Below are 20,338 nucleotides of genomic sequence, written 5' to 3'. Positions count from 1 at the left end.
GAAAGCGGTTCCGGTGCCTCCCCTGGATGACCGAATTGCGGCCATCCTCCAGGGTCAACTGCAAGACCAGCTGAAACGTCAGCTCGAGCAACTGTTGCCTACTATCCTGGCACCGCTCCTTCCGGTACCAGACCGGCCCGAGCCCCGTACCGAGCCACCGGTGTCCACCCCATCGGTACCTATTAATACCTCCATGCCGATTCTCTCGGCCCAACATGCCACTGCGGATCCTCCTCGGGACCGAGCGGAGCACCATTCTTCCCGGGACCGGGACCGACGCCGGTCCTCTTCCCCCGGTACCGTTTCGGTACGCTCTGGGAAATCTTTGTCCAAGACTCACCATACCGACCCTTCCACCCCGGTGTCGCGTCATGCACACCCGGAGGTCCGGGACCCAGACTTGTGGGAAGAGTCTCCCCCCGGTACCGAGGAAGATCTCTCCTCCTCTGATGAGGATCCCTCAGCTCCTGATGCCACCTCCAGGCCTGAGCAATCCTCCTTCTCAAAGTTTCTCAGGGAGATGTCTGCCGCCCTATCCCTCCCTCTGGAATCAGACTCCAAGAAATCCCAAGCCTTTCTAGAGGCTCTGGATTTTGAGCAACCTCCCAAGGAGTTTCTTAAACTACCCGTGCATGACATCCTACGGGAGACTTTCTATAAAAATTGGGAAAACCCCCTTACAGTACCTGGGGCCCCACGCAAGTTAGATAACCTTTATAGGGTTATCCCTATTCCAGGATTCGATAAGTCACAACTTCCCCATGAGTCCCTCCTGGTTGAATCCACCTTAAAGAAGACTCAGGGCTCCAGTGTCTATGCCTCCACCCCTCCTGGCAGAGAGGGTAAAACCATGGACAAGTTTGGCAAGAGGCTCTATCAGAATGCCATGTTGGCCAACAGGGCGAACAACTATTCCTTCCATTTTTCATTCTACATGAAACACTTGGTCCAGCAGTTGTCAGCCCTCCAGAAGTATCTCCCAGAGAGGAAGATCCCACTTTTTCAGCAACAAATCTCTGGTCTCCTCCAATTGAGAAAGTTCCTGGTCCGCTCGATATATGATTCCTTCGAGCTTACCTCCCGTGCCTCTGCCATGGCTGTAGCCATGCGCCGCCTGGCCTGGCTGAGAGTCTCAGACTTGGACATTAATCACCAAGATCGTCTAGCCAACGCCCCTTGTCTTGGGGATGAACTGTTTGGAGAGTCCCTGGATTCCACCACCCAAAAACTCTCTGCGCATGAAACTAGGTGGGACACCCTGATTAAACCAAAAAAGAAGGCTCCGCCTACACGTCCTTACAGGCCTCAAACCTCATACCAGCGCAGATTCTCAGCCAGACCACTCAACCCGCCTTCCCAACAGTCTCGGCGGCCACGGCAGCAACATCACCAGGCGCAGGCACGTTCTCAATCCACTCAACCTAACAAGCCTCTGCCTTCTGCTAAGCCGTCTCAGCCCTTTTGACTCTTCTCTCCAGGGCATAGCCAGTCTTCCACCTTCGCTACCTCTTCCACAACCAATCGGAGGTCGTCTCACCATTTTCTCCAGCCGTTGGGAGGTCATCACATCGGACCAGTGGGTCCTCAACATCATCCACCACGGCTACTCTCTCAACTTCCAGACTCTTCCACCGGACAACCCTCCCGTAGAGTCTGCTTCTCATTCATCTCAAATCCCCCTCCTCCTGAGGGAGGTTCAATCCCTCCTTCTTTTCAATGCCATCGAAGAGGTCCCTCCAGAACAAAGGGGTCAGGGATTCTACTCCCGCTACTTCCTGGTACCCAAAAAGACAGGAGACCTCCGTCCCATTCTCGATCTCAGGAACCTCAACAAACACCTCGTCAAGGAGAAGTTCAGAATGCTTTCCCTTGCCACGCTCTACCCTCTTCTCTCTCAACACGACTGGCTATGTTCCCTGGACCTCAAGGAGGCCTACACTCACATCTCCATCAATCAGACTTCTCGCCGCTACCTGCGTTTCCAGGTACACCACCATCACTATCAGTACAAGGTGCTTCCCTTTGGCCTCGCCTCATCTCCCAGGGTATTCACCAAGTGCCTGATAGTGGTAGCGGCCTTCCTCCGGTCTCACAACCTCCAAGTGTTCCCCTACTTGGACGATTGGTTGGTGAAAGCACCGTCGCCTCAACTTGTGCTACAGGCTACTCATCACACCATCTCTCTCCTCCATCTCTTGGGGTTCGAGATCAACTACCCCAAGTCGCATCTGCTTCCCACCCAGCGACTTCAATTCATCGGAGCTGTTCTGGACACCACTCTAATGAGGGCTTTTCTTCCCTCCGATCGTCAGTGGACCCTGCTCCATCTCTGTCGTCAGGTCCTCATGCATCCCACCATTCCTGCCCGACAAATGATGGTCCTCCTGGGCCACATGGCATCGACAGTTCATGTCCTTCCTCTGGCACGCCTCCATCTCCGGACACCTCAATGGACTCTCGCCAACCAATGGTCACAAACGACGGATCTTCTTTCTCATCCCATCTCTGTGACATCATCTCTTCAGCAATCTCTCCAATGGTGGTTGAACTCCTCAAATCTTTCCAGGGGTCTACTCTTTCATCTGCCCCCTCACTCCATGACCATCACCACAGATGCCTCCCCCTATGCGTGGGGAGCCCATCTAGGGGATCTACGCACCCAGGGTCTTTGGACCCCACAAGAGCGTCAGCATCACATCAATTTCCTGGAACTCAGAGCCATGTTCTACGCTCTCAAAGCGTTCCAGCATCTTCTCTGCCCCCAGGTTCTTCTCCTGTGCACAGACAATCAAGTCGCCATGTACTACATAAACAAACAAGGCGGCACCGGATCTCGCCTCCTTTGCCTCGAGGCCCTACGCATCTGGACCTGGGCCACGGCCCGCAATCTTTTCCTCAAGGCGGTCTATATCCAGGGCGAACAGAACTCCCTGGCCGACAATCTCAGCCGCATACTTCAACCTCACGAGTGGACACTGGATCCTCCAACACTCCACTCCATCTTTGCTCGATGGGGCACTCCGCAGGTGGACCTCTTTGCAGCACCTCACAATCATCAGCTGCCCCAATTCTGTTCAAGACTCTTCTCTCCTCATCGTCTGGCACCAGATGCATTCCTGCTCGATTGGAAGGATCGGTTCCTGTATGCCTTCCCTCCACTTCCTCTGATGTTGCGGACCTTGTTCAAGCTCCGCAGGGACAGGGCCACCATGATTCTCATCGCCCCTCGATGGCCACGACAACACTGGTTCTCCCTCCTGCTCCAACTCAGCTCCAGGGAGCCCATTCCCTTTCCTGTGTTTCCTACTCTACTTACACAGCAGCATCAATCTCTACTACATCCCAATCTGTCTTCGCTCCACCTGACAGCTTGGTTTCTCTCGGGCTGACCTCTCCAGAGAATCTATCTCAGCCTGTCCGTCTCATTTTGGACGCCTCCAGGAAACCGGCCACCCTCCAATGTTACCATCAGAAGTGGACCAGGTTCTCCTCCTGGTGTCTGCGGCATCATCAGGATCCCACCTCTTTGGCGGTGGAATCTGTACTGGACTATTTGCTCTCTCTGTCCAATGCTGGTCTCAAATCTACCTCCATCAGAGTCCACCTCAGTGCCATCACTGCATTTCACGAGCCTATCCTCGGAAAACCCCTCACGGCTCATCCTCTGGTTTCCCGGTTCATGAGAGGTCTCTTCAATGTCAAACCACCTCTGAAGCCTCCTCCTGTCGTCTGGGACCTGAATGTGGTTTTATCAGCTCTCATGAAACCTCCTTTTGAGCCTCTTGCCTCAACTTCGCTCAAATTCCTTACCTGGAAGGTGCTTTTCCTGATTGCCATCACCTCTGCCAGGAGGGTTAGTGAGCTGCATGCACTGGTCGCTGATCCACCTTTCACTGTTTTTCACCATGACAAGGTGGTCCTGCGCACCCATCCTAAATTTCTTCCTAAGGTGGTCTCAGCTTTTCACCTCAACCAGTCCATTGTGTTGCCTGTCTTTTTCCCTAAGCCCCATTCCCATCCTGGGGAACAGGCGCTGCACACACTGGATTGTAAGCGTGCCCTAGCCTACTATCTTGACCGTACCAGGGCTCACCGCTCCTCTCCTCAGCTTTTTTTGTCTTTCGACCCTAACCGTATGGGTCATCCTGTCTCCAAACGAACGCTTTCCAATTGGCTTGCTGCCTGTATTGCGTTCTGCTATGCTCGGGCCGGTCTGTCACTGGAAGGTGCTGTCACGGCACACAGAGTCCGAGCTATGGCTGCTTCTGTGGCTTTCCTCCGCTCCACGCCCATCGAGGAAATCTGCAAGGCGGCCACTTGGTCCTCAGTTCACACGTTCACTACTCACTACTGTCTGGATGCCTTCTCCAGACGGGATGGACACTTCGGCCAATCTGTGTTACAAAATTTATTTTCCTAATGGCCAACCATCCCTCCTCCCTCTTTGTTAGCTTGGAGGTCACCCATGCGTTAAGAATATGCTGCCTGCTTGTCCTGGGATAAAGCACAGTTACTTACCGTAACAGGTGTTATCCAGGGACAGCAGGCAGATATTCTTACGTCCCACCCACCTCCCCGGGTTGGCTTCTTAGCTGGCTTATCCTAACTGGGGACCACGCACTCCTCCGTCGGGCGGGAAGGCACTCGCGCACGCGCGGTGCGGCCAACTAGAAACTTCTAGTTAAAAAGGTCCGTACCGAGGGCTCCGTCGGTGACGTCACCCATGCGTTAAGAATATCTGCCTGCTGTCCCTGGATAACACCTGTTACGGTAAGTAACTGTGCTGTACCAACACATTTACTGGAGAAGATTGATCTCAGGATGCAGGAGACTTCATCCTGCAACTGACCTTGACTGTATAGTAGAGGCAGATTTATTTTTATTTATTTATTTATTCAATTTTCTATACCGTTCTCCCAGTGGGGCTCAGAACGGTTTACATGCATATCTGCCAAGTTACCCAGATCCAAGAGGGAGATTTTTTTGTCTACACCTGAATTTGAACTTATACCAGGGGTATTCGAACTTTAGGTAATCTTTCCCACTGTATGGCATTTGCCTTGGTAAAAATCTGAAATAACCTCCCTTCTGAAATTAGACTCCTCTCCTCTTTGACATGCTTCAGAAAAACTTTGAAGACATATTTGTTTAAGAAATTCTTAAGTGATGACTTAAGGGATTGTAATAGTTGTACTTTCTGTCTAATTATTGTTTTCTCCTACCCTTATGGGTTAACTTTGTGAACTGAATCGGGTCCCTTTTGGGAATGACCCGGTATATAAAACTAAGGATTGGATTGGATTAGAAATCAGAATTGGATTTGTATTCACTAATTCCATCTATTGAAATCCATGCTTCAGGTCTCTTAATGTATCATGATAGAGTTCTCAGAAAGCTAGAATTAAAATTATCTTCTTCAAATTGGATATACTGGCAGCTCTGTTGCTATGAACCCTCAAGTTTAGGTGAGTTCTACAAGCTTTTTTTTTTAATTATTATTAAGGTGACTGACTCAAATCTTTCAGTATCTTTCCTTTGGTTGCTCCATTCTGTCACAGAGTCCCTATCTGGTACAAGATGATGACAGTAAAGCACTGGTCGCCTATGTATTTATTGATTGTATTTTTGCTAAACTAAACTATAACTTAACTTTATATACTGGGTCTTCAACCAAAGGAAGATTGACGCGGTTAACAATAAATAAAAAAATTAAGTGAACTGAAATACAAGAGAGTTAGTTTTCAAAATGTTTAGCGAATAAAAAAGTTTTTAGAAGTTTACGGAAGAGTTGGAAGGAACTGGGACACCTCAAAATTAGGGGAAGTTCATTCCATAATTGGGGAAATTTAAACGCCAGAGAGCTGCTAAAATTCTTAACTCCTTGAATTCTTTTCCTGGAAGGAAGAGAAAGTTTAAATCGATGAATGCCTCTCGCATATGAAAATCTATAAACATTCCATAGCAGAGGAACAAGAGGAGCAAAGATACCATGTAAAATCTTAAAAACAATACATAAACAAACTGAATTCTAAAATAAACCGGAAGCCAAAGGAGAGAGAAAAGCAAAGGAGTCACATGGTCAAATATGCTCTTTCCATAAATCAACTTCACGGCAGTATTCTGAATCAATTGTAGTCTTTGAAGGCAGTTCTTAGTGATGCCAAGATAAATGGCGTTACAATAATCTAACCGGGATAATATAATAGATTGGACCAAAACAGAAAAATGACATTGATGGAAAAGAGATCTGACCTTCCTCAACATTCGTAAGCTGAAAAAAACATTTCTTGCTCTGTTTTTTAAGTGTGTTTATTGTCGATCTGGTATGTATCTTTGTATGTTAGTTTGTAAACCGCCTTTGGTAAGGGCAGGATATAAATAAATAAACCAAACCCAAGCTTGAATACTAGACTAGAACCGGACAAGAACTGGGAGTTACTCAAGGTATGTCTTAATGTCACAGTATCTCCAGGAAGTGCATCCAAGAAAAAAAAAGACAAACAAAGATTACTGAAAGCAAAGCGCTTAACGAAACGCAAACCTAAAACAAATGGAGGACTAGAGAAGAAAATAACTTTGAAGTAGCAAGGGGCAACATCAGAGCTGTAGCAGAAATGCATATGCCCGATAGCTATAAACAAGGGGGGAGGAACTATTTCCAATTTTTTTCCCCTTTTTGCCTCCATGTTCTTTGAAAGAAATGCCCAAAATACAAACGGGATACAATGTACAAAATATCTGGTGATTAAGATACTTGCAAAAGAAAATAACCACCATTCACCAGATGAAACAAATAGCAAAACTTATATCGTTGCTTCTGTTGTGCTCAGAGATACACCGGGTCATGAGACGTTAAGTGAGCAAACGACCCACTGTAAAAACGGCTCTTGTTCTCAATCACAGCACAATTAGTTTTGGGTTTGTTTGTTTTTTTTCTTGCTTCGTAAAAAATGCTTATAAATTTAAACGTGCTCAAATCAATAGTACTTAACTTAAAAGTTCGGCCACAAGTCCTGACGCATTTTGTCGACTGCTGCTTCAGAGTACTTTACAGTGGGTCGTTTGCTCGCTTAAAAGGTTATAAAAGCAAGAAATTCCTAAATCACTCTTTAGCATCTCAGGCGGCTTCTCGTGAAAAAGAATTTCGATCATGGTTGCTCACAGCTGTTTCTTACAGATGTTTTTAGAAAACAGCTAAAAACCTATCTTTTCTCCAAATACCTGACTAGCTGACTCATTAAAATATACGATTATGTTTAATGTTTATAATCTTTTGTAAACCGCCTAGAACTTTTTGGTAACGCGGTCTATAAGTATATTGTTATGTTATGTTAACGTCTCATGATCCAACGTATCTCTGAGCACAAGAGAAGCAACGATGACGGTGAATGGTGGTTATTTCCTTTGAAAGAAATGTTTATTCCTATCATGTGTAAAAGGGTTATTGCAATTGAAAACTATAATGTTCTACAATGCTTACAAAAAGTCAATCATCATCATTTCTTCAAGTAATTTTTCATCAATGAACGCAATAAGCATGATTAAATAGGCAGCTGCATGGCTGCTACTCACCAAAAGATACATCATAATTCTCAAACTGTGCTTCGTGTCTCTTAGCCAAACTGTAGATGCTGTCGGCATAATTTTTCAGGGCTTCTCCGTAATCCTGACAATTGAACGGTATAATTGCAGAGTTGGCAAGTTCATAAACGAGTCCCCCTCTTACTTGGGCAACCGCAAGCTGTTTCTTAAAAGAGGGGTCATAAAAGCGTTCTACAAGCTCAAAGGTCTCGTAAACCGTGTGATAAACTGGGTAGTTGCTGTACTTGTCTTTTTTCTGAGCAAGCAAGAAAGAAAGAAATGTAAATATTGGAAATGAAACGAGTTAGTGTAAACAGAATAAAAATCTTATACATCTGTCGATCTGTATGTACCCTGTTTCCATGAAAATAAGACCTATACCAAAAATAAGCCCTAGCATGATTTTTAAAGATGCTCCTAATATAAGCCCTACTCCAAAATTAAGCCCTAGTTAAGATCGACCCCCGAATGTCCACAACACTCCCCGACTCCATCCCTGACACTAATGCTGCCCGATTTACTGAAAAAAAATCGGACTCGTCAATTCAGTGAGCCTCCCACCCCAGTGAGACCGGACATACCTCCGTTCTGAGGCTTCCTAAAGCAGCAGCGGTGGCAGCGCTCTGAACGGGCTGTTTCGCGGCCTTCCCCACCGGGGCCTTCCCTCTGCCGCATCACTGATGACATCATCAGTGATGCTGCAGAGGGAAGGCCCTGGCGGGAAAGGCCTCAAAGCAGCCTATTCAGAGTGCTGCTGCCGCCACTGTTTTTGAGGCCTTGGAGTGAAGGTATGTCAGTCTCACAGTGGGAGGTTGGGTGGGGTTCTGCTGCACAGGGGGATGGGAGGGAGGGATAGAAGGATGCTGCAGATGGGGGGGTGAGAGGGGAGGAAATTTGCTGCAGATTGGGGGGGAGAAAGGAAAGAGGAAGAATTGGGGTGGAGGAGAGGAAGAGAGAGATGATTGTTGTACATGAAGAAAAATAAGACACCCCCCAAAATAAACCCTAATGTGTTTTTTGGACCCAAAATTAATATGACAGTCTTATTTTCAGGGAAACACGGTGGAAAGAGTTGTAAGAACATAACATAAAGAATACCAGACAAATTGGCATTCTCCGACATTACCCAGTTTTGATAATTATGAAGTATCTGATAGATCCTAATGGAAAGATTCATTCCCTGTTGCACCTGCCCATTAATAAGAGCTGAGAATCCCAATATTTACTTGATAATAATTGTTAATATACTTGTCATCCAGAAAATGGTCCAAGCTGATTTTAAACCCATCCATACTACTAGCCCCGATCGCATCTCTTGTCACTGAATCCAAACAAATAGTATATCGATAGGAAAAATAATTGCTTAAATTTGTTTTAAAACTGCTACCCATAGTCACCAAATTTTCAAATTAATTGGGAGGGGGAGGAAGGTGCTAAACACAGCACAAATTATACTTCCCCAGATACGTACAATAAAGGAATTTGCCCAATATTGGGGCCGCGAAGCACTCATTGCACCCACAATGCATGCGTTTATGTTGCTACCAGTTAGTTTTCTCAAGTATCCTCTAGTCTTAGTACAATTTAAAAGGGTAAATAACCATCCCCATGATATGCAACAGCAGTGTCCCTCAAACTTTTTAAAGCCAGGGCACACAACTCGGGACCGCGGCCGGAGGGCATCACTTCAAGAAATAGAGACGCCAACATGTTTCAACATACCAGCCATGATACATTACAAGTGTATTTGTCCCCTGAGGAAGGCGGCTTCTGTTGCCGAAACTTGGATCCTAGTCGGGACTTTGTTTGATTTAGATGCTTTAACCTTCAATAAAAGTTTTGCAACCTTATAGAATATATGTACCACCTGTTCCTGTGACTAAATTTTAGGCACGGCCATTTATACAAACGAAAACCTGGTGTAAATGCTTGCACCTAACAGGCGCAGATTGGCCGTATTCTATACCAGTGCACATAAAACTTATAGGAACGCCCACCACCTGGCCATGCCCCCTTTTGAGATCCGCAGAGTAGAATTTACACGCACAGCTTTAAAGACTATGCTTAGCAAGTGGTTGCGCCTAAATTAGAATTTGTGCCAATTAATGCAAATAGTTGTCGTTACATTGCAACCATTGTCACCGATTGGCTTGTTAGCCAATTAAGTTGCACACCGATGTGCGCGTGCAACTTTAGTCGCCATATGTAGAATCCTGGTGCTTGTGCCTATAAGAAAAAGGTGTGTTTCTTCATTTCATATTTCATCACTCAACTGTGCCAAAAGTCACAAAGCAGGCTAAAAGTCAGATAAAATGTATCTGTTAATGACCTACCGAATTTTTGGTGTAACGGGCCCTTCCTGATGCAATACCCAGTCGCTGGAAATATGCTTCAAAATCGCTGCCTGATCCCAACTTATTTATTCTGCACGGTGGAAAGAAAGTATTAGTATTTATATACCACTTAAAACCTCAGCAGTTTATATTCAGGTACTCAAGTATTCCTCCCTATCTGTCCCAGTGGGCTCACAATCTGACTAATGTACCTGGGGCAATGGGGGGGGGGGGGGATTAAGCGACTTACCCAGCATCACAAGGAGCAGTTTGGGTTTGAACCCACAACCTCAGGGTGCTGAGGCTGTAGCTTTAACCACTGCTCCAATCTAGAAATCAAAATGTAGTAAAAGTGAGCCAAGTCTAGTACAATGAAGCCATTGTGACATCACTGATGAGGTTGGCTCTTAGGCATCGGTGGAATGAGGCATTATGACATCACAATACCAGCTCTGGTTATCAGAGGCTGAAATGTTTCACATTATTTATTTATTCAATTTTCTATACCATGCTCCCAAGGGAGCTCAGAATGGTTTAGATCAGGGGTGTCAAAGTCCCTCCTCGAGGGCCGCAATCCAGTCGGGTTTTCAGGATTTCCCCCAATGAATATGCATGAGATCTATTAGCATACAATGAAAGCAGTGCATGCAAATAGATCTCATGCATCTTCATTGGGGGAAATCCTGAAAACCCGACAGGATTGCGGCCCTCGAGGAGGGACTTTGACACCCCTGGTTTAGATGAATTTATTCAGGTATTCAAGTATTCCTCCCTATCTGTCCTGCTGGGCTCACAATCTGACTAATGTACCTGGGGCAATGGAACGTGTAAGTGACTTGCCCAGGGTCACAAGGAGCAGCGCTGGGCTTGAATCTGTGAGTGCTGGGTTCAAATGAGGTAATTTGGGGCTTCAAATTTTACAAATCTTTACAGCAGATCACTGAGTCTCTTCCAGATAAGAAACAACTGGGGTGGGGTGGAGAACTTTTGTTTTAGTATTTTTTTCTCATTACTAGTTTTTTTGCTGTTTCAACTTGATCTGTATGGCCTTATTGTATAGTATTATGTGGTCTTGGTAAACTTGCTGTTTTATAAATAACACTTAAAAAGAATAACTGATTAGCGCAGGATTACCACATTATCCCTTACAATCTACAAAACAGGTGTTGGTAAGTGCTAAGGCAGTGGTTTTTGTTGGGTTTTTTTTAATTGGTGCATGGCCAATAATGCAAAAAAAAAAAAAAAGAAAATCAGCCATTTTACTCCAACGGTAAAAATGGTCTTACCGCCTGGGAAAAACCTGTGTAAGGGCATGCTAAGGCCACTCATATACCATAGCATAAAGCAGTGTTTCTCAACTCGGTCCTGGAGTACCCCCTTGCCAGTCACATTTTTCAGCATATCCACATTGAATTTGCATAAACATGATTTGCATACACTGCCTCCATTATATGCAAATGTCTTTCAAGCATATTCATTGTGGATATCTTGAAAATCTGACTGGCAAGGGCGTACTCCAGGACCGAGTTGAGAAACACTGGCATAAAGGACCCCTTACTATTTTGTAATATACATAGAACTATTCCATGCTTTGACAAATTTTTAGGGTAGCGTAATAAGAATGGATGGAGGGATTGTGCCATTGACTCATGGCAACATGCAGTGAAGATTCTGCCCTCTGATGTCTCAAGGCAAAGTACAGGAGTGGCTCCACCATGGTACTGCTGCCCAATGTGGAGCCCTCAGCCTACAACACCTGTTATTCCCAGGTGGTCTCCCATCCAGCTACTAGCTAGGTTTAACCCTACTTAGCTTCCAGTAGTAAGAGTGGGCCTACTCAAAGCAGTCAGGCCGTGACAAAAATGTGACTGATATAAATATACCCCCAATAGTCAGTGGGACTTAGCTAGTTATCTCTTGCTGAATATTGAGCTCACCAGTCAGCCCGGCAGTGTAACCGGTCACCGCCGATTTTCATCGGCTGGCTAGCTAAGGCACGCTGCTAGATAGACCACCTAAAAGACATTTCTATGTTTGGCTGTTAGCCTTAGCCAGCCAGCCGATGAAAATCTGCTTGGCCGGCTAAGTGTGAGCCGCCAACCTATGCCCCTGATATTAAATGCCAACGACACCATCATTGAATATCCGGGATTGCCACCGACCACAGGAGTTCAATATTGGGCCCACGGTGTAATAGTAAAATGAGATGCAGGCCTCAAGGATAAAAATGTTAACTACTTCTAATCACATGTAATATATCACTTATTCCATGACCAAAAATAAACGTGAAAGAAAGAGCAATACATACCTAGGGAAGTTTTTGTTCTCTTTGGAAGGGTCTTTATCAAGCCAACTGTCATATAGGGATTTTCCTGCATAGTCCTCGTCTGGACTGGAGATCTGGAGGGGAGAAGCACAGCCTCCTTAATTGAAAATAATATATAAATATACTGTATATGAAAACAAATTAATAAAGAACCAGTATCTTTCTAAAATATTAACTTTTATAGCCATTCAATCTGCATGATATCATGTTTCAATGGTTTTCTATATCAGGGCTGAACAGCACAAATGGTTCACCTTAGTCTAAACATTTTGGGCCTAATTAATATCTTTTTCTTGCTAAATTGTATACTATAATCACTGTCTGCTCAGTGACATCTGCTCTATTTGTACACTGTAATTCGCTGATTGTACGGCTCTCTTCATTGTGAACCGCCTAGAAGTCGCAAGATTATGGCGGTATAGAAAAAATAAAGTTATTATTATTATTAATTCTCAAAAACACGCATCCCAATGGTGTCAAAAGGATATCGGACTCAGCATGTTCTAAAGAAGCGGTCTACAACCTTTTCTTATGCAAAGGGCCACAATGTGACGAGAAAGCTCTGAGGGCCACCGAAAGATTTCAACCATACACACACATTTAAGCCTATACTAGTTAAATACGTCATTGAAGGTTCTGTTTTCATCATGCATTCTTCCACTTTTAAGCAAAATATTGGTGTGGTTTCCGCAGATCCCTAGCTTTGTCATACCTCTGCAGTACACATGCATCTAAATATGAGTCCTGACCTTCTGCCCTACGCTGACCTCCATCCACACCCAGCCTCTGGCAATCCTTTTTTCAGACATTTACCCCCCTCTTTTACGAAACTGCAATAGCAGTTTCTAGCATGGTGAGCCGCACTGAATGGCCCGCGCTGCTCCCGACGCTCATAGGAATTCAATGAGTTTCGGGAGCAGTACGGGCCATTCAGCGCGGCTCCCCGCGCTAGAAACTGCTATTGCAGTTTCGTAAAAGGAGGCCTTAACGCACTATCCGAGCAAACAAGATTAGACGTAATGAATTTGCAGGACTTGAGGAATATTACAGTCAGCTGTTTGAGTGTCTATCTAATGGAGGTCTTCAGGTGCTTTGGTGACTTTTGTTCTAAAACTAGAACGCATCCAAGTCAGTGGCGTAGTAAGGGGAAGGGCAGGCACCCATCCTCCTCTCCACCCCACGCCCCCCCCCCCTGCCGTGCGTGCACGCCGCTTCCCTTCCCCCGTATCTCTGAAACGTTCCCGGCATGAGCAGCAACCCCCCCCCAACCTGCTGTTGCGCCACCATTGGCTCTTTCTCCGACGTCACTTCCTGGCCCGCGCCTAGGAAGCGAAGTCAAAGAAGGAGCCGACATTGGCGTGGCAGCAGGCTGGTGGTTGCTGCTTACGCCAGGAACGTTACAGAGGTACAGGGGAAGGGAAGCGGCGTGTGCACAGCAGGAGGGGGGGGGGCAGAGAAGGAGCGTGTGGAGGTTGGGGGTGGGGGAGGGGTACCACCGCCCCGGGCGCCTCTCGTCCTCGCTGCGCCACCGACCCCGGTGTTCATTTCTCACAATTAAGAGCAGCTAAAGTAAAATGGCTTCAGTGAAAGCAATGTTTTCTCTTCTGCTTGGGTCAAGGTGGATATACGATGACTGAAAAAGTGCTTTCCGTGCTCATACTAAAGCATAGCAGAATGTTTCCTCTCGGGTACAGAGAAATTTCAAAACTTTCCAGCGTCCTCATCTCCTGCAGTAAGGTAACTTTTTTTATTTATCTTTAATCATTTTAAAACTTTCAATAAGTACGATACAATAATCAATATACGATCAACTTCATTTAACATCACTTAAAACTCTTACAAAATTCCTTCAAAACAATGACCCTCCTTCCCCTACCATCATTTCCTCATTCAAAGACCTTAAGTATCCCACCCTCCCCCTGGATATGTACAATTAACATAGGAAAAGAAAAATATTATCAATCTTTACAATATTGTTCTAATGGTCCCCAAACCGTCTTAGATTTCATTAAGTGCCCCTGCTGTATGGCCAGAATACGTTCCATTTTATAAATGTGACATAAAGAATTCCACCAAAAGGTATCATTTAAACGATCCCAATTTTTCGTAATATGTTGTATGGCAACCCCTGTCATAATGAGTAAGAGTTTATTATTATTTAATGATATTTGACTCTTAACTCTCATTGACATACCAAATAAAATAGTATCATATGACAATGCCACCGGATTTTTTAACAGATTATTAACTTGGTTCCATATAGATTTCCAAAAATTAAGTAATAAAGGACAATAGAATAGATCTAATGTCCCAGCTTCAAGATGACAATGCCAAGAGAGGTAACTTTAAGATTACCCATAGCTGAATGCATGAAGAGAATTAATATTTTACCTCTTTGGTTAGATTATACACCAATCTATAAAGCAGCGGTGTGCAATCGACTCTTAAAGTATAGTTACCTGTAAAACACAGAAAGATAGTTCAAGTAACACACTTTTAAGAGCACTCTCTGTGTCTTTTTGTCACAAATCAGTCACAAAGCGGGCTGCAGAATTTACAGGAATCCAGCTGGAGCTGATAATGCAAATTCTTCAGCTATGACCCCTGTCACTGAGCTAAGGCCAACACCTCTTTACAATCAGGCCACTTTACCTGGAATTTGAAGTAGTGGTGGTGGTGGGGGAGCGAGGCTCTGTAGTGTTATGGCTGCTCTCAGCATAGCTACGAGGGGCCGCTGAAAAGTTCTCAGCCCAACCAAGAAAAGAACGATATGGAGCCATGAAACTTATGAGTTATTCCACACTTCTCTTGCCACTTTTCAGTTCATATCATTGAAACGAAAAGTGTCCGGAAAATCGTGGAATAACTCGTTAGGTTTCATGGCTCCACATCGTTCTTTTCTTGGCTGGGCCGAGAACTTTTCAGTGGCCCCCTCGTACTTATGTATGTTCAGCTTAATCGCATGGCAATCGCTGAGGCAATGAAAGAGTAGCTAGGTAACTTAGGACCATTTTAAAATTAAGGTTTTGTGTTCTAAGATGGAGAATTTGAACTTTAGAAGATGCTATTGTATTCTAGGTGAGGAAGTGATAACATTGAAAAAGGGAGAGTGAGTATTAACAGTTCAACGATAATGTAAGAATTCTGAGAAAAGAAAATCACTGCAGATTTTCTCTCTCTTCCTTGTCGAAATACAAAGTAACACGGTCAGTTTTGAAGAACTGCTGAGTGTTATATTAAATAGGGATGAACCATCTAACAGCAGCATTTCCTCTGTCACTGACAAATGAAAATGCACAGGGTTTTGTTTGGGTAATCACAGGAGGCTGCTCTGTGATCCAAGGCCCTCTCCACAGTACTCCTGCCCGGGCCAATCTGAATCCCTGGTGGTCTAGTGGGGTGTGTTGGAGCAGAAGTGATGTTCATTGAATCCTGCTCACGACGGCAACCGTGACCTTTCATCATAATCCCACGCTGCCACTAGGGGTCATGCTAGTAACACAAAAAGATGGTGACAGATGGCAGCTACTATATTGGATGTGGATATGGCCCTGGGCACTAGGGAACGAGCTACACAGAATGAAGTGGGTGCAGGCCATAGGAAGGGCCTGAACATTTTCATTTTGTGTCTCCCATGACAACAAAAGTAGGGACCCCAGAACATTCCTCTAAAGCAGTGGTTCCCAACCCTGTCCTGGAGGAGGACCACCAGGCCAATCATGTTTTCAGGGTAGTCCTAATGAATATGCATGGAGCAGATTTGCATGCTTGTCACTTCCATTATATGCAAATCTCTCTCATGCATATTCATTAGGGCTAGCCTGAAAACCCGATTGGCCTGATGATCCTCCAGGACAGGGTTGGGAACCACTGCTCTAAACAACACAGGAAACAAAATTTAAAAAAATTATATTTGCACATTCCCTTAACTTATTCATGTCTTTCCACAAACTTCTGTGATGATCAAAGCAGCCATCGAACTAATGCGACTATTGGGTGACCCATCAAATGCGCACAGGACATTGGCACGCTGACACTTCCGCAATGACATTTGCACGCAGAACAAATGTGCAACGCCCCCTCCCCACTCTCTATGTCTTCCCATTAGCGCTCTGAGATGGGGTTCGCACAACTGTTGAGGGTGTGTGGGGGGGAAATACCCCCTACATTTAAAACTCCCGCTCTCCTCCCGAAGCCTTCCTGTTTCCGCTCTGAGAGGGGTGGAACACCCCCCCCATACACACACTGCAATCACGCTCTCATTCAGAAGGATGTCGACGTTGAAGATTGCCGCTAAACCCCCTCCCCTCCACTACACTTACAATTGCGCTCTGAATACCCCGCTCCCTTCATGCACACACTCGTTGGTGCATGCATTTCACGGAGCAGAATTGTCGGGGTGCAATTGCCCTGCACGCTATTGACGGTGTACCCGACTGTTGCTTAAACATTTGGTCTTTTGAGTTCTTGTGGCTTCACAGGATACTTCCTGGGTTCCCACCAAACTGTTGTCTTTGAGCTATTTTGGTTTCTGGGAAGTTACAGGATTCCGGCACCAGGTCAGGCTACCCATGATCATTTACCCAGGATGGCAGAGAACAAATAAGAAAACAAACACAAACTAATTTGTATAAAAAGTAATATCCAGTTCTCTATTTCTTAATTTTCTGTCAATTCAATTAGCAAATTTTCTGTTGACAGTAATGAAATTATGGGTAGGATTACCAGATTTTACTTTAGTAAAATCTGGAACCCTAGACACACCCCAGGCCCATCCAGTTCCATCCATCTCCACCCTGTTACACCCCAGTCCTGAACCTAATCATGCCCTAGTCTTGCCCCCCTCCCCCCAGCTGCCTGCTCTCGTCGGATACCCTCCTGCCCGATGCGATTTCACGGAAGCTTTTCAAAACCCGGACAAAGTGCCAGGTTTTGAAAAGCTGTCTGGACCCCCAGACATGTCCTCGAAAAGGAAAACAAGTCCAGGGAAATCCGGATGTCTGGTAACCCTAATTATGGGGCTCATTTTTAAAAATATCCAAATATGGCATAAAGTGACATTTGTATGGGTTTTTTTTTTTTCTAAAACACCCAAATCACTTTTTTCAAAATGTATTTTAGATGTCTTTCTTGGCTGGTCATCCCCTGTTTGTGTAAATTTCAAGGGGGCGTGTTTTGGGCGAGCTTAGGTCTTGGACATTTTGCAGTGACCCCCTTACTCTCCCAATAGTCACCGACCCCCCTCCCACCACCAAAAGATATGAAACAGGAGGTTCCAGCCTGTATGACAGCTTCAGATAGCCACATCGACACAGCTCAGCAGAGGGGCACTCTAGGGAGTACTGCAGTGAACGTCACATTAAAAAAGTCCCAGGTACATATTTCGGTTCATAGACAAAATCGCGCGAGACAATGGCGCGCCGACAACTGAGCGCAGACAACTGAGCGCAAGGTTGACGGCGCGCCAAAGAAAAGCACTATTTTAAAGGGTTCCGACGGGGGGTGTTGGTGGGGAACCCCCCTATTTTACTTAACAGACATCGCGCTGGCGTTGGGGGGGGTTTGGGGGGTTGTAACCCCCCTCATTATACTTGAAACCGAACTTTTTGCCTGATTTTTAGGGAAAGAGTTCACTTTGAAGTATAATGTGGGGGGTTACAACCCCCCAAACCCCCCACAACGCCAGCGCAATGTCTGTTAAGTAAAGTGGGGGGGGGGTTCCCCCCCACACCCCCCGTCGGAGCCCATTAAAATAGTGCTTTTCTTCGGCGCACCGTCAACCTTGCGCTCAGTTGTCTGCGTTCAGTTGTCGGCGCGCCGTTGTCTCGCGCGATTTAGTCCCGTCACCCATATTTCACCATAGCCTGCTTATTTTGGTTTTTAATTGGATTTATTCATTTATACCTCGCTTTATACAAAGCGGTTCACAGTGAGAACATACAATATACAGTATTAAAACACATATGCAAACACAATACATGTTTCAAGCAAACACAGAGCAGCGACCAGTGCTCAAGCAAATGTAATTAGCTTAGGGCTCCTTTTACAAAGGTATGCTAAGCGTTTTAGTGCGTGTTTAGCGTGCACCAACCGCTAACGCATCCATAGGATGACATGCACGCGTTAGCGTTTAGCGCGTGATAATATTTATCGCGTGCTAAAAAGCATAGCGCACCTTAGTAAAAGAGGGGGTTAGTTCCCGTATTTCATTTTACAAAACAAGTGCTTCTTCAATAATCGCCCTCCAAAGCCCAACCAAAGCATTTCTTCTAAATAGTTCCGATTATTGTCCATGCCTACATGGTTCTGTGAAGATATTTTTCCATCAAGAACATAAAAAAAAATATGTACCATCAAACTCTGCAATGATTAGTTTGCCTGCTCTAGTTTTCACATGAAAACCAAACAGAGCTATGTGATCACTTTTTCTAGGGGCTGTTTCAGAAATGTTGATGGAATAGATTATATATATGGCAGTACGCTTGAGTAAAAACTGACGGGATCATTGACATACCGTAGGCATTCAGTACATAGTAAGTGGCTCTGAGATGCCCAGACTAAATGACCGCTGTGATCTACAGGGCACCTTACCCTCTATTGAAGAATCGGCATTGATGTAAGCCACACCCCGTTCATGCAGCACTTTGGAATTTTCCTAGGATAGGAAGACAAGATAAAGACCTGGAACTTTACGTTATGAACCAAGCAAAGTAACATCGCTAGAGGTGAAATTAAGGTGGGTGAATGCTGCAGTTTAACTTACTAAAACTTCTTGGTTTGTGATATTTAGAATATTAAAAAAAAAAGACAATTCATGTTAGTTATCTCTGTGGTTGTGGGGAAAGCATATACAGTATCTATTTCTTTACTCCTAAAGTAATTTTCCCAGCTAGAGAAGTCCACCCCCCACCCCCTCCACCCCGCCTTTTACAAAACCGCAAAAGAGGTTTTTAGCGCAGGCCGGCGTGCTGAATGCTCTGCGCTATTTCTGATGCTCACAGAAATCTATGAGTGTCAGAGCGCCAGCCTGTGCTAATAACCGCTTTTGCGGTTTTGTAAAAAGGAGGGGGGGCGTTAATTTTAGCCAGCTCCAAAACAAAATGAACTGGAGGTTTACAAAAAAATAATCATACAATAAAAATCATGAATAAATACAGCAAAATACCCCCCCACACACACACACTTTTTGAAGCCGTGTTAGGGTTTATCGCAGGCCTTGGCATTAAAATGAATTCTATGAGCGTTGGAGATTTTACTGCCGCGGCCGGTGATAAAAAAAACCCTTATGTGACTTCATAAATGTGGGGGGGGGGGGAGATAAAATTACAAAAAGGAACTTTACAAAAATAAAACCACAAATGAAAAGCTAAAACAGGGCAGCTGATGGATATTCTGTAAGGGTGTAGATAATACGAGGCAGGACCTAGTAACTCTGGAAGAACAGCCCAGCATTTTGCAGCTACGATTTAGGGCCCCTTATACAAAGCTGCAGTAGCGACACTGAAGTGACAGATGCCCCGAAACCCGTTCACTTCCGATGGGCTTCGGTGCATTTGCCGCAGCTTTGTAAAAGGGGTCATGCATTTTGATCTGCAAAAACCCGAGGGAATGGTACAGTTTGGGGAGGAAGAACTTTTGTGAAAGAAAAAGGAGTGAGTGATCATAGTTTATTTAGATTTTCTGTACTGCTGTACGTTTTGACACCGCGGCGCATTAAATTCGGTGCCGCGGCTGGAGGGCATCCAGAAGTGCCCGGACGTTGATGCAATGGCACCACGCTCAGGCGTGGAGGCCCTCCAGCTGCGGTCCTGAGCCTATTTCTATGACGGTAGGGGTTATTGACGGAGGAGAGGTGTGGGGAAAGGAGGAGAGACGCCAACAAGGAGGAGAGGTGCAGTCGCCGGCTGAGAGGACATGCCTCTAGCCGCGAGAGGCACGTCCTGTAAGCGGTCAGCTGCTGGCACCGGCCGCCTCTTCTCCTCGCTGTCATTTTGCTGGAATCTGCCACGGCATACAATGTGCAATACACTGCTCTAGAAGATAGAAAAGAACATCAATAAAACACAGGATAGAAAATCAACCACGCAAAATTCACATC

General features: G+C 45.3%; 1 protein-coding gene across 4 annotated transcripts in view; it reads right to left on the bottom strand.

The window, feature by feature from the left end:
- Positions 1 to 20,338, bottom strand: part of LOC117362400 (N-acetylated-alpha-linked acidic dipeptidase 2-like) — a 77,163-nt gene that overhangs the window by 13,312 nt on the left and 43,513 nt on the right. For all 4 annotated transcript variants that reach the window (XM_033948698.1, XM_033948699.1, XM_033948700.1 and 1 more), the window contains 5 exons: positions 18,832 to 18,895; positions 14,632 to 14,699; positions 12,223 to 12,314; positions 9,915 to 10,005; positions 7,573 to 7,837 (listed from right to left, as the gene is read on the bottom strand). In XM_033948698.1, the coding sequence (XP_033804589.1) occupies positions 7,573 to 7,837; positions 9,915 to 10,005; positions 12,223 to 12,314; positions 14,632 to 14,699; positions 18,832 to 18,895 (580 nt within the window). The remainder of the gene's footprint in view (positions 1 to 7,572; positions 7,838 to 9,914; positions 10,006 to 12,222; positions 12,315 to 14,631; positions 14,700 to 18,831; positions 18,896 to 20,338) is intronic.

The sequence above is a fragment of the Geotrypetes seraphini genome, chromosome 6 (genome assembly GCF_902459505.1).
Source record: "Geotrypetes seraphini chromosome 6, aGeoSer1.1, whole genome shotgun sequence".
Taxonomy (NCBI): Eukaryota; Metazoa; Chordata; class Amphibia; order Gymnophiona; family Dermophiidae; genus Geotrypetes; species Geotrypetes seraphini.
The sequence above is the reverse complement of the archived record's forward strand: the minus strand, read 5'-3'. Positions and strand labels throughout refer to the sequence as shown.